General features: G+C 40.5%; 1 protein-coding gene across 2 annotated transcripts in view; it reads right to left on the bottom strand.

Moving 5' to 3' along the window:
- Pcsk5 (proprotein convertase subtilisin/kexin type 5) overlaps positions 1-15,107 on the bottom strand; it is a 438,740-nt gene that overhangs the window by 36,760 nt on the left and 386,873 nt on the right. The window contains exons 26-30 of one of the 2 annotated variants that reach the window (XM_047525058.1): positions 14,045-14,181; positions 12,737-12,937; positions 7,907-7,987; positions 4,960-5,043; positions 3,052-3,247 (exon numbers count right to left, since the gene is read on the bottom strand). In XM_047525058.1, coding sequence (XP_047381014.1) covers positions 3,052-3,247; positions 4,960-5,043; positions 7,907-7,987; positions 12,737-12,937; positions 14,045-14,181 — 699 coding nt within the window. The remainder of the gene's footprint in view (positions 1-3,051; positions 3,248-4,959; positions 5,044-7,906; positions 7,988-12,736; positions 12,938-14,044; positions 14,182-15,107) is intronic. The other variant, XM_047525059.1, reaches the window with a different exon arrangement.

Below are 15,107 nucleotides of genomic sequence, written 5' to 3'. Positions count from 1 at the left end.
CACAATAGCCGAGCTATGGAATCAGTCAAGGTGCCCATCAACAGACAGAGGGATAAAGAAATGTGGTGTAGTACTCATGAAGTTTTACTTAGTCATAAAGAAGAATAGAATTGTGTAATTTTCTGGTAAATGGATATAACTGGAGAACATCATGCTAAGTGAATAAGCCAGACTCAGAAAGGGAAGTGCAGAATGTTTTCTCTCATATGCGAAAGCTAGGGAGTTTTTAAAAATGGGATCTCATGAAAATAGGAAGTAGAAAAGTGGAGAAGAGAAAGAGGATCAATGAGGAAGCAGGAGGGATGGGGAAGGGGAGGAACTGAGGAATAGAATCAGCCCAATTACTCAATGTGCATATATATATATATATATATATATATATATATATATATATAAAATAAAGAATTCCACTTTAATGTATAACTATAATGTACTAATTAAAAAATAAATTACTAGAATGAAGACTAATGAGTAGAGGAAGAGGATCAAGAGGAGAGAGGAGAGGAGAGAAGAGGATAGTACTGGGGATTGAGATGTAGCAAATTATTTTATGTTCATTTATTAATATGTCATAATGAATCCCACAATTATGTAAAATTATAAGGTACTAATAAAAACATAAATAAAAAAGAAGGGCTTGTACAGTACAATAAGATTTGTCTTAGTAAACTTTTATATGTGTTTTCTAATAATAGTGATATTCATTGTGACATATTTGTACATGCACATAATTTACATAACTTGATCAGTTTCATTCCCCAGTACCTCCCACACTAAGATATTTTGAAAGGGAGACAGAGAAAGAAGAGAAAGAGAGGCTACATCAACAGACCTTTTATTACAGTATATGATTATAATTATTCTACTTTATTATTAGTTATTGATGCTAGTCTCTTACTGTGTCTAATTTATAAATTAAACTTAGTCATGAGTATATATGTGTGTTTGTACGTGTAGAGAAAGACAGTGCAGTTATATGTAGGGCTTAGTGCTATCCACAGTTTCAGACACTGAGGAGTTTTGGAATATATGCCCGTGGGTAAGCTGGGGCAGGGACTGTAATTCCATCTCTTTGTCAGAGATTGGTCCAGGAAGGTGTGAATGATGCCTTCTGACTAATGAGATTGGGAAGCGAGGTTTGAAGAAGTTTTCTTTCCTCTTTTTTTTTGGTGCGGGTATTGGGGATTGAACTCAGGGGTACTCAACCACGGAACCACATCCCCAGCCCTACTTTGTGTTTTATTTAGAGACAGGGTCTCATTGAGTCCCTTAGTGCCTCGCTTTTGCTGAGACTGACTTTGAACTCGCCATCCTCCTTTCTCAGCCTCCCAAGCTTCTGGGATTACAGGTCTGCGCCACTGCGCCTGGGGTTTCTTTCCTCTCTAAAAAGACAAACAAGGAAGAACATCCCCTTTTCTGCTTTGGGTTGCTTCTGGGTGGAATGCTGATTTGAAGAGCTGAGGCCAACGAGTTGAGCTCAGGAGAGGAGCAAGCCAGAAAGGACACACTAAGAAGGTACTAGAGCAAAATGGAAAGACCTTTGGTTTCTGATGATCTTTTTTGGTCCCTGAAATAAGGCATATGGGATTTCCTAACTTGTCATAGGAGGCAACAGAGCCTGCCACTGTCTCAGTCATCTTGCTTGGCATTTGTTACTCATTGAAGAAAGTTTCCTGATGTACTTTCCATTTGCTACTCACTTCCCTTTTAGGTAAATCCTGGAGGTGGTTGCTAGTAGGACTAAAGGAATTATAAACCAGGAGACAGAGGAGGCTATGGGAATCAACAAAAGTAACAAAGTATTATTATTTATTTAGTATTGTAATTCATAACTCAACTATTTTTTAAGTACTAGGGATTGAATCCAGGGGTGTTCAACCACTGAGCTACATACCCAGCCCTCTATATTTATTTCTTTTAAAATTTTGAGACTGGTTCTTGCTAAATGGCTAAGGGTTTCATTAAGTTGCCCAGGCTGGTTTCATACTTTAGATTCCCTGTCTTAGCCTCCCGAGTTGCTAGGGTAATAGGTGTGTGCCACTGTGCCAGGCTCTAGTTCAACTACTTTGAAATTTAAAAGAGATTTGTGTAAGAGTGTTGTTACTTTTTTGAGGACGAGAAAAACTGACAACATGTGATCCTTTATACAAGGTGGGAAAAGATCAGTCATGCACCAGATAGCCATGTTTCGGTCAATGGCGGGCCTTCTATATGACAGCATAAGCCATAGAGTCTCCATGTGTGGTAGGCTCTACTATCTAGGTTTGTGTGAGTGCATGCTAGCATCTGCACAGCAATGAAATCACCTAATCATGCATTGCTCCAACATACCCCCATTGTTATGTAATGCATGATGCATAACTGTATTTTTTAAAAATTCATTTTTATTGTAAACAAATGGGATACATCTTGTTTCTCTGTTTGTACATGAAGTAGAGGCATACTGTTTTTGTAATCATATATTTACCTAGGGTAATAGTTTTTGATTCATTCTGGTTTTTTTTCTTCCCCCCACCCCTCCCACCCCTCTTATACCTCTATACAGTCCCTCCTTCCTCCATTCTTGCCACCCTCCCAACCCCCAAGTAACAATAGGTGTTGGCGAGGATGTGGGGAAAAAGGTACACTCACACATTGCTGGTGGGGCTGCAAATTAGCAGTCACTCTGGAAAGCAGTGTGGAGATTCCTTAGAAAACTTGGAATGGAACCACCATTTGACCCAGCTATCCCACTCCTTGGCCTATACCCAAAGGACTTAAAATCAGCATACTACAGAGATGCAGCCACATCAATGTTCATAGCTGCTCAATTCACATAACTGTATTTTGAAAAAGTAAAAATACACGCACAAAATATTTACGGGGAGAAGGGAGCATCTAGCTTTCCATGAGTTTCAGAGCTGTGGTTGACAGTGATGTCAGTCAAGGAAGGCCATTAATGTGGGTGTTCTCACCAGGTAGAAGGAGAGCTCTTTGGTGAATCGGAAGGAACTACCCTAAGGATTTGTGGAGAATGACACAATCAGGAAGTAAAAGAAGAGGGAAACTTACTCTGGGCAGCTGGAATAGCATCTGCCTTCGTGGAGGAAGAGAGGGCGGTCCATCTGAGACTGGCACTTTTTGCAAAGATCAGCTCCGGAGCAAGAGGCACAGTCCTCTGTACAGTTCTCACAGCTGCCAGTCTTGGTTGAGGGCCATGTGCCTTGGGGACAGGAGGAAACACAGGACTGCGCCAACAGATAGGCACCTAGGAATCCCAGGAAGAGGGCAGAGAAGAGTGATCAAGTGTCTGTCCTCACAGCACACACATCCTGCTGAGAACTGATACCCAAGAGGCTTTTCTTAATCTTTCCAAAGCCTAACTACTTGGAACACTTATTTCAAGTTTTCCAAAATACTTCGTGATGCTAAATCCTCTAAGAGGAGTTTAAATCTTTAGGGGAAAAAAAAAAAAATTAACTGCAGGAGGCTTTTGCCTGTTGTTTCTTTTACTTTCCTCTGACATTAGAGGTCACTGCAGGGCTTCCCTCTGCCCAACTGATCAGTCTCGCTGACATTTTTGGCTCTCTTCCAGGTGTAAGGCAGCCTCACTTGCACAGTTGGATGGGGCCTTCTCTTCTGCCTCCCCCATTCCATCCTGCAGGGACACTAACATAGCAGCAGCTCTTCCAACCATTTCCCCTTTTAATGGATGATCCATCTATTTATTTATGTTTAATTGAAAAATAAAACCAGATATTATTATTTAAAAAGCCAATTTAAAAATCACTCTCAGTTCCAAAATTCCAAGAAATATCTTTCAGTTTTTGGATGCACACTTTCATATTTTATGTGGTTGTAATTCTGGCACATTTATTATTTTAACTTCTGCATTATATCTCACTACCGTAGTCCCCTCTTAACCACAGTTTCCCTATCCACAGCCTCAGTTATTCCAAGCTAACTGAGGTCCAAAATATTAAATGGAAAATTCCAGAAGTAAAACATTCATAAGTTCTAAATAACTTTTATTGCAGCATATTGTTATAATTTTTCAATTTTATTATTAGTTACTGTTTTTAACCCTTCCAATGTCTGATTTATAAAATAAATTTTATTATAGGAATGTACATATAGGAAAAAAACATGGTATATACAGGGTTCAGCACTATTCACGGTTCCAGGTGCCTACTGGGAGTCTTGGAACATATTCCCTGAGGATAAGTAGAGATTTCTGTATTAACATTGCACATTCCAACATGGCCTTCAAAAGGATGCTTTAATGGGGGTATAACATTCTTTATGTTAATGTACAATGTAAATAAATTATCCTTCTAATTCAGTTATGTTATTTATAATATTTTTATGGAGAGTGAAGTTGATAATTTGTTGGACTGGTATGTTGATGCCCATATTCTCCCCTCCCCCATCACTAAATTTATTATCATTAATGAAGAAGAGGTGCAGGCATTTTTTCCCCCACTGTACTGGGAATTGAACCCACAGGTACTCTTTGACTTGAGCTACATCATCAGTCCCCCTTTTTTTTTTCATCATGAGACAGGGTCTTGCTACATTGATCAGCTGGCCTTGAACTTGATGATCCTCCTGCTTCAGCCTCCCTAATCACTGGGATTACAGGTATTTGCCACCATGTCCAGCTAGATAAAGCATTTTAAGAGGAAGGGAACCTCTACAAAGACCGAGTACCCATAGATACTAGCAAATTCTATGAGTCCAAGTCAGCCAATAACTTCATTGTATTTTGGAGTTAAGAAACATTTTTCCCCCTTTGAAAACCAGTTTTGATGATTGGTCAATATTTGGGACCCTGTGTGTCTCCATAGTAGCCATGGGGATGGGAACCTGGGATGGGACTAGATCAAAGTCCTACAAACCTCTGTACACAAAGATGACAACATAAATGAGTAACAGTGAATTGGCTTGGCCACTACCGCTCCTGCCACACTCCACACTAACCTTTTGGACATGAAGTGCACAGAGTTGCAGATCCATTGCAGGTTTTACAAGAAGAGTGACAAGGTTCATATTGTCTCAAAACATCTGTATGGGAAAGAAACAAGTCAGACTTCTCCTTTGAACAGGCTCATAGTGTTGTAGTGTTAGAAAAAAAACCTCATGGGGAACCTTGTTTCCCTTCCAACCCAAAATAAATTCTTTGATTTTGCATTAGCTAATTGTTGGCCCCTGTCAAGTGCCATTATATAGACTTTCAACTTTTTTTCTCTTCCTCCTTCATTGGCAACTGATTATGGAGACTTCCTTTGCAAACTTGCTGTGACAGAGAATGTAGGGTCTTACAGGATCCTACGTTATTAGGTGGATATTTGAACAAACACATGTTATTTCTTTCATATGTTGAAAATGTGGGGGAGTGTTTGCCTGTGTGTATGCACTCATGAGAAAGCCTGCAAATCTAAGGTAATCACTTCTCCCAAGAGTCTTGATTGACCCCATTTGCACTCCAAGGTGATCACTGTGAATTCCTTGTGTCTATCATGGAAAAGTATGTTTTTCTCTTTCTTTCTTTCTTTTTCTTTCTTTCTTTCTTTCTTTCTTTCTTTCTTTTTTGGCTGTTCTTTGAAAAACAAATTTCATTATTGGTCAATATTTGGGTCCTTGCGTTATTCAAAGTAGCCACTGTGGAATGCAATCTAAATTTATCTCACCTTAAGTTAGTCCCAAATTTTTATTAAATAGCAAAATAATCCACCCGCCCACGTGTTTTCTTGCTGGTCAGGTTTTCAGCAGGCCATCGGAGGTTGACACACCATTAACTTCACAAACACTCCAGGTGTCCTGCTTTCCCTTTCCCTCCTAGAGCATTCAATGGGCAGGCTCTTCCAGGAAGTCACCTCAGCAACTCCATGGGACAATTTCGAAGACACCCAGAGCAGCCTCGCTGACATCATTCAATCAATACATGCTGAGATCTTGACTAAAGCTCAGGAATCAGTCTAACTCACCCAGGGGAAAGTTCGAAAAAAGAAGTTCTAGGTGACCTGCATGACCCCGACCCTCAGCCAAGTGTTGGCATCTTACCATTCCCCTGTACCACCTCCTCCTCGCTTCCTTCCTTCCTCTCAGTTCCCTTCCTCTCTTCCCGGGAGTCAGTCTGGTATGGCTCTAGTCACACCTGCCTTCAGATCCCAGCTGTGCTGCTTGTGGTAGGTAACCATGGATACAGTAATTAAATTCTCAGAGTCCTACTTTCCATGTCTCTAAAATGAGAGAAGATGGCGCCTTCCTTATAGGAGTGTTGTAAAAGCTGAATGAGACAGTGTGTGTGAAGTGCTTAACACAGTGGCTCGTAATGATAGGTCCATGGGCTTCCTTTCCTCTCTCCCAGTTTTTACTGTCCCACCCTGTTTCTGAAGCTTGTTTTATTTCCCTCTCCTTTTTCTCTGGTTTCATACCAAGAGTGGCACCAGAAGGAGTGACTTGGTGTCTAGGATGGTTAAAAAGCTGCTAGACCTCACTGAAGGGGACGTCAGGTCCCACATATGGATATAGATGTAGATATGGATATAGATGTAGATCTAACTATAGATAGATATGAAGATATAGATGTAGACATACATGTACATATACATATGTAATATATACACACACACATACTATATACACATACATTACACATACATATACACATACACACATACATACATATGGAAATGACATACAGAGTGGCAGATTTTTTTCCTTAGTTTGGACAGACAACTTGCCCTGGTTTTCCAATATATTCCAATATATGGTGTGCACCCCGCACCCCCGGGGAGGATCTGCTAAAAGTTTAATTAACCTTCTGCAGAGTCACATTTGCCATGGGACTGTCACAAAAGAGGTCCACACGGCTCTCAACAGGACCAGTTCTGTCCCTGAAGGTTTTTTCACCAGACAATATCACTTAGCTTTAAAAGAGAAGCCAGCAGAAAAATCAGTCAAGAGTGTCTGAGACATGTTGTTTAATGAACAATAGCCCATTAATACTTGTCAGACGGGGAGCACCCTGAAAATCTTCACTGTCATGTGTCCAGGTCCTGGGCTGATTTTTTTGGCGTTCTCATTTTCACACTAAAATGTTGCATTTTGAAAAGATATGAATTTTGATATTTTTCATATTTGTGTAAAATTTAATGTATATCCACACATACACTTGTACTTATAATTACATATATTCACATTCTGGTAATTTGACATTTTACTGCATGAAGTTGGTTTGAAATTCTGTAGTGTTCCCATGTGCCCACCAGAGGGGACTCTGAACAAGCAGTTCACAGCAATTAGGCAGCAAAATCATTCCCAGCTAGAGTTATCATAAAAGATTGGTGACTTAATCTCAACAATTTTGACCTTGATCATATTTCCCTTTTTATCCCACTCCAGAAATTCGAGATTGGATAAGCTTAACAAAAGAAAAAAAAAATTCTCTTTGCCCCAAAAGTATAGTGTTATCCTTCAGAAATGACTATAGCTAAACCATACAAAGACAAGGGTTCTTTTCTTTTCTTTTCTTTTCTTTTTTTTTATTAAAAAAGCTATAGTCACATGGTTTGAGAGGAAAACCATGTCTGTGAAATCTCACTCCCAATCCCTTCTGCAACATTTTAAATACCAACAGTATCTATTCACACTGCTGTTCACCTTGCCTCTCTTTCTTTAAACTTATTATATTTTAGAGAGTATTCTTTGTTGGTACAAAATAGCCTCCTGTTCTTCCTGATATCTCCATAGCAATCCCCTCTATGGATGTATCCGGCTTTTCCAGTATTTGCTATCTTGGTCCCTTTCTCTCTCAGAACTTCTGCATCCCCACTGTCCTTGGCCTCCCAGCTTCTTGGGTTGGTTTCTACTGGGCAGAGGCTGTCTCTGTGGTGGTGATTGCTCCTCCCTATTTCCCTGTTACCTCTTTTGATTTGAACCTTCCACCTTCGTCGCTCTTGCAGCAGGCTCTTCACCAAAGATGGGTTTGCAGTGGGCACAGCTTCTTTTTTATTAAAAAAAATAAAGTGCTTTTTAATGTAAAAATAATAAAGAAGATAGAATTCACCTATAACCCCACCACCCAGAAATTTCTGCTGTGTATATTTTGGTGCTTAGATTTCCCTTCTTTATATGGAATATGTGCGTATAATTACAAACATGTCTAGCTGTGTAATGATTTACATCTTCTGTGTATTTAATACTGACACTATGCATTGCATTCAACTTTATAAATCCTATAGGCATTTTCTCATGTCATTTAAAATTCTTTTAAACATTGTTTTAGGGAGCTTGAATATTTATTTGTATGAACCATCATTCATTCATTTTCTTTGCTACATTTTAGGTTGGTGCCTCATTTTGTTGCTGTGGTTATCTTCAATAAAGCTGCTATGAACATCATATAGGCAACTTGATCATTATTTGCTGCCTTCTTTCTGTGACTACTGTTCCTAGAACTGTATTATTCTTTAGACCCCCCCAATCACTTTCTTTTATGAGCTAAGTGATGTTGCTTTGAAAGTGAACTAGTGCTTCAAGCATTAGGGTATAGACTAACTTTTAAAATGTCATGTACATTCTGGAAGATTTATATATATTCTATCCTTTAATTCTTAAAATGACTGTGTAAAGAGGCTTCATGCTCTCATTTTATAGATGAGGAAACTGAGACTCAGAGAGAATGAATAACTTGCTTAAGTCATACTGCTAGGAAATAACAGAGCCAGGATTTGAATTCAGAGCTGCCTAACTCTGGAGTTGCACTCTACAAATAACCTATATCCCCAGAGCCAAGGTCTGCCTAACTATAAAGTCCACCTCACTAGATAGGTTTTTCAATAATTAATTTAAATATTAAAGTAGTTTGAGAGAGGCCAAAGCAATGGTGTACTGGGTAAACAGCTCTCTAGAAACCAATAAACTTGATTTATTTCATTGCCAATTTCTGTGGTGTAAATACTCCCACCACACTAATTTCAAGATGTCAATGGATTAACAATATACTTACAAAATTCCTGGATGTTTAATGATCATCATAAGTCAATACAAGTGGTTCCTTTGTACCAATGGGCCACATGTTCAATTACTAAACAGTGACATGTGTTTTCTGCATGCAGTACTCTGGTTGCTTAACTGAAATTGCTGTTCTCCTTTCTAAGTTAAGTGAGGCACTACATGGATGCATAAGGTCTTTCTAAAATCATATTTCTATGGCTTCTAAAAGTGTGCTAAGATTCAGTTGCTATAATGTAATACATTGCTCCAGGATTGATCTTGATTTTTCCCACCATGTGTCCTTGGGCTTTCAGCATTTGTGACTGACTCTGGAATTCCAGTATTTCCCCAAGCTTAGGAATTAAGATCAAAAGACAGGTTAGTGATAAATTGTTAGGATGTGGTCAAAGATAAAAAGTGAATTCACCATGTCTGTACTTTGTAGATTAGACTCTCATTCGAATATGTAATTAGAGCCTGCTACAACATGGTTTTCATCAATGATGGAAGTAGGTGGGTTGGGGAATTTTTAGGAATTAGTCCTAAGATTTCCCAGCATTGTGGGGAGTAGCGGGGGGGGGGGACACTTAAGAAAATCCAAATGCTTTAACAGTAACAGAGGGATGGCTTCAGGAAACCAGCCGAGACCACCGACTTCTTTCAAAGCCGGGGGTCTGCTGCACTTGAACATTTTTACCAGCTCTGGCCTTGTGTGGTGCCTAAGCCACTGCTGAAGCCATTCATGGCCTGTTTAAGACTGGTTTTATTCCTGCCATTTAGGGACACTGGACTAAGAAATCTTCATAATATATTAGTGAATGGGGCAGAGGATCTGGGGATGATCTATGGGTGTGCAGTGACCATGATGGCTTGTAGAGATGGAGCAGCCATCTTTGGAGATTCCTTGGTCTTGGCTGGAGGACTTGCCAGTCACAGTCCCACGCATGGAACATCTTCATGCTTGAACTAGGTTCCAAAGTCTCCCCATTATTTTGTACCTGAAGAGGAGTAATGATTCTCTCTGCACTGCCCGTCTCATTCTGGTTAGCTGTGATATTAACAAAGAAGTTCAGGAAACTCCAGTTGGATTTTTATTTCTGGGTATTTTCCCAGCACAAAGTGACCTGTGCTCATGGAATAGGTTGTGATCTTTGGACGTGAACATGATCTTATTGTTTCCACTGGGGAGCAGCGTGGGAGAAGGAAAGAACTGAAGTTTGTGCCACCTTATTTTTCCTACCCGAATCTAAATAAGTATATTTAAACAAAAACTAGCAAAAATCTTGTTGGTACCACCTAGGCAGCTCCATTCTCTCACAAACACTCTGCAATTTGTCTGGGCTTCCTCTAAATTGACCCAGAATGACTGCAATCTGCTTTCCATCATCTGAAAGGTGTGGCTAATTAGTGCTTGCTCTCTGGAAGCCTCTACTCTCCTGTTACACTCTTGCCTTGTTTTTAAGGAGAAGACAGCAGGAGAAAGATGTAGACATTGGCTCAAATACTCCCAAGGCTTTATGGAATGCGTTTCCCATTTACTATCCATTTCAATGCTTAAACTATGCTGGGGAAGCTGAGCTGTGGCCTTACCTTGCTTAGTGAGTAATTTTTTTTTTCTCTTTGTTAATGCTCTGCATGTCTCATTTCATAGATCATAGAAATGGAAAAGTGCAGCTATGTCATTGACTTTATTGCTTTTGTCCAGCCATGAGAAACATTCTCATCTGCTTCTCGAATCCCTTATTAGTGTGAAACCCCCAAATGGAATAAATCCTTCCTCTCTTCAAAAACATTACATTGTGATGGCAGAAAAAGTAGAGGGGTGGGTGTGGTGCTTTGACAAAGGGGAACAATCAAAGTCTGATTTTTACTTGCAAAATGCGTAGTCCAGTTGAAGAGACGTGTAATCATTTGGGGAATCAAGTCCACTCTGACTCTTGGCTCCCCGGACCTTTTCATCATCTGGACGCCAGATAAAATACAGATGTTCTTAGCGAGAAACACAGCACCAGACTATTTCCCTCTTGGCTTGCGCGGCCTCTTAAATGCCTGAATGCCAGACAAACTCGTTTTCAGCATTTTGGTTCAGCTATAATTCACGGAAGATATCCCAATCTGGATTGAATAAGTTTCTTCCAGCTCTGTCTCTGAAATCGGCCCCATGTGCTCTGTGGCCTTTGGCTGCTGGGTTTGGGATGGTCTCTTCCTTTAAGTCACATGTGCAAAACTGTCATAGTAGACAGCAGCCACGGACAGGCTCCCTCTGAAACCAGCATGAGACCTCTCTCTTGCCCCCTCTGAGGCTTCATCCTATGCGGCCTCCTTCAGCTGCCATTGCCTTTGCACTGTGGTTCTCCCTCGCCAGATCCTCGCCCCAGATCAAAGAGAGAGCACCTCTTGTTTTCACCAGTATTGCTTCACAGAATGTGAGTCTGATTTTTCCAGTAGGAAGATAATTTTGTTTTTGTTTTTAAACCACCTTGGACACAGATAGGTCTCTGAAAGCTTATAATTGTCTATAATGGAGGCAAAATGTAAGGAGGCCAATTCTGAAGACTCAGGGAGGAATAAATAGTGGCAAATCTTTGGTATTAGAGTCCAAGCTCCCACATTCTTCTTCCCTGTGTCCCCATACACCCCGCTTTCCCCATCCACAACTGGGGAGGGTAACATTTAAAAGTTGAGTACCAATGATGGCAGGTTCTTTTTCTTGTTTGTTTTTTGATTCCCATACCCCACCCCATACTGGGGATTGAACCCAGGGGCACTCTACCGCTAAGCTATATCCCCAACCCTTTTTATTTGTTAAATTTGAAAATTTTGGGATAGGTCCTCACTAACTTGCCCAGGCTGGCCTCAAACTAGAAAATCTTCCTGCCTCAGGAATTACAGGCCTGTGTCACCAGGTTGGGCTTGTCCTGACAGGTCCCATTCCCTCCCATCCCCTCCCCTTTCCTCCTTCCTTCTTTTCTTTTTCTTCTCCTTCTCCTTCTCCTCCTTCTTCTTCTCCTCTTTCTTCTCCTTCTCCTCCTCCTCCTCCCTCACTTCCTCTCTCTCTCTTTCTTTTTTTCTAGCTGGGGTTTCACTATGTCGCCCAGGCTGGCCTCAACTCCTGCACTTAAGTGACGCTCCTGTCTGCCTCCTGAGTAGCTAGGACTACAGTTGCATGCCAATAAGCCCAGTTGATTAATGACAGATTTTAATTCCTACGGCAAGATCATCTGTTTTAGTCTAAGTTTCAATATGTAGGCTCTAACTGGCAAAGTCTACCCAAAGGGTGAAGGCTTCCTTTGGCAAGATGTCAAGATACGTGTGAAAGAAGCTATTCTGAAAATTTTTTTGTTTTTCTTACAATTGCTGAAGATCACACCCAGGGTTTGTACCTGCTAGACAAGTGCTCTACCACGGAACCACACCTCCAACCCTTATTCTGAAAAGCTGAGAAAATGGTCATTTCCCCACGTGGCTCTCTTCACATGTTCTTGGGTCTTCTTTACGCAGGCAGAGATTCTTTAGACCAGACCGATCATAAATTGCACCTTGGGCTCCCCCTGCCGGCCAAACGCCAACCGCCGTTTCCTACCCTCTCCCATTGCAAGCCACCTGAGACCTGGGAGGGACCCGGCTCCAGTTTCACAACACACTAATTTCTCTGCACAGTCTTCCTCTCTTGGAGAACTGAGAAATAGGGGCTAAACAGGGAGTGGGACAGCGTAGGTGACTAGGCTCCTACGATCTCTCTTCGGGAGGCACATACCCTTCCAGAACTTGCCTTCCACCTGGGTGTGGGCGGGCCAGACGCACGAGCCGTGCAGCAGCAGCTGTCCTTCTCCGCAGCTGCTGCATTCGTCATAGCCAAGGCCGGTGCAGGCTTCACAGGATGGGTGGCAGGGCTCGCATTCTCCCGTTCCTTGGTCACCATAGAAGCCAGGACCACATTCCCTCACACAGCTGCCACCTTCATAAGAACATGGGAGGACATATGAAGCCGGGTGCTGGCTGGCCTAGCTCGAAGCACTAGGTGAGGCCAAGTTCTAAAGGGACTTAAGGGAGTCTCAGGAACATTTTTTGTTGTTGTTGTTTAAATGTGGTACCGGGGATCGAACTCAGGGAAATTTTACCACTTGAGCCATATCCCCAGCCCTTTTTTATATTTTATTTAGAGATGAGGTCTCGCTCCGTTGCTTAGGGCCTCACTAAGTTGCTGAGGATGATTTGAACTTGTGATTCTCCTGCCTCAGCCTCCCAAGCTGCTGGATTTACAGGCTTATGCCACCATGATCAGCTTAGGAACATTTTTTTTTTTTTTTAATTGCACTTGATTTTAAAGAAACTAAGGTGGCTTTAGCATATTTCAACCAAATAATGTATTTCAATAATCCAACACTATCTAAGGCCTTTCGCAACTGAGAATTTAAACTGGCCATTGGCTTAAAGGGTTAGGATCTTTGAATAAACACCATAACATCTAAGAGACCTTGAAAAACTACAAATAAAATGAAACTCTGTTGAGATAACCATTGAAGTTCCTTATGGACTGTCTGCCTCACTCTCTGTCCCCAAATATTTGAAAACACTGGGCTATTCATTCTTTAGTTGAAAGACTCACAGTATATTTCTTTCCCAACTATACATTTCCATCAAGTCAATGAATTGAATGACACCTAAGGTAAGGTTCAAGACTTATTTGGTTCAGGAATTTATAATATGGATTAAGACTCAAGAAAAGCATCATGGTTCTGAATATTCCAGGTGACTTCATTTCCAAAACATTCATCTTCCGGGCCCCTCTCCCATTTCCCCTTCACCTTTTCCACCTAACTCACTCTTGTTTCCATCAGCTTGGAGAGTTGAGATGAATTAGTGAAATATGAACTATGCTTTAGAAATAAATGCAAAAGGAAGTAATTCTGATTAATGTTTGTTTTCACACTGAATTAAAATTCCTTCTTGGACCAGAGGCACCAGCACATGAGGACTCTGAAACCGTCACAGGTGTACTCCTATTGCACTGCCTGGGTGGAGCTGCAGAGCTCTCTTTGTACGATGCCATTTTTTGACTTACCCAAGAGAAAGAAGCCCTCTTCACACCAGTAACACTCATTTTGGTCACAGTTGCCACAGTTAGTATTGCATGCTTTGCATTCCAATTCTTCACTGTAGGTCTTCTCAGGACAGGTTTTATAACAGTGGTGTTCAAACCTAGGGGAAGAGGATGTAGTTTCTTCCATGACATGTGTTGATATTTTTTTCCTAACTGTCATAATTTAATCTCCCCATAACTTTCTATGCAACATTTTTTTTCAGTGTCTCAAATAAGCATTTTGTTTTATGCAGCATTTTTAACAGGAGTAGATAATTGAATTTCAGGGGAAGAAACTTCTTCTTGGTCTGACCTGCCCTGTCAAACCAATTCACTACCTATTTCTGAACTTGTGGGGGCTTTGTCTGGGCATCTGAGAAGAGACTGGGGAGAAGGCAAGGGGTACTGGTGCTTATTTATTGAGTACTAGTTATGTTCAAGTATTAAGTCATTTGATTGTTGCATAAATCCCATATGGTAGATACTACTTATCTTTAATTTCTAGATAAGGGATCTAGAAGTTCTTGAAGTTCAAGATCTGGTGCTCAAATTCTAGTTTAAGTTGGGACCAGGATTTTAACCAAAGTCTGTGTCAACAGATAGCTTATATGATTTGTCACACAGCGGCTGGCACATAAAAGACCTGAGACAGCTCAAGTAGTTTACCAGAATGTCTGTAACTAGATTTTAACAGTGAAGTGCCTTATCTTGTACACCCATATGCACACAAATAAGCACTTGTATATACATATAACATATGTGTGTATATATACCTATATGAATTATTACATATATTATCTTATTATTCTCATTATGCAGTAAAATGTTGTACTTCACACTCCACTGAATTGTAGAAGGAATTTGAAGGAAGAGTGGAATGAAGTTGACTTTTATTCTTTGGTTGAATCAGAGCATCAATAAGAAAACAGGGGAAGCCTTTGCATTTCTTTTTTAAAACACTTTTTGGAGATATGTATTTTTTATGTTTAGATTCAAGATATTTTATTAACAGCTTCTACAAACAGAAAGATAACTCAGTTAGATT

The sequence above is a fragment of the Sciurus carolinensis genome, chromosome 14 (assembly GCF_902686445.1).
Source record: "Sciurus carolinensis chromosome 14, mSciCar1.2, whole genome shotgun sequence".
In the NCBI taxonomy this organism is placed as follows: Eukaryota; Metazoa; Chordata; class Mammalia; order Rodentia; family Sciuridae; genus Sciurus; species Sciurus carolinensis.
Note: the sequence above shows the minus strand (reverse complement) of the source record. Positions and strands in the feature narration are given on the sequence as shown.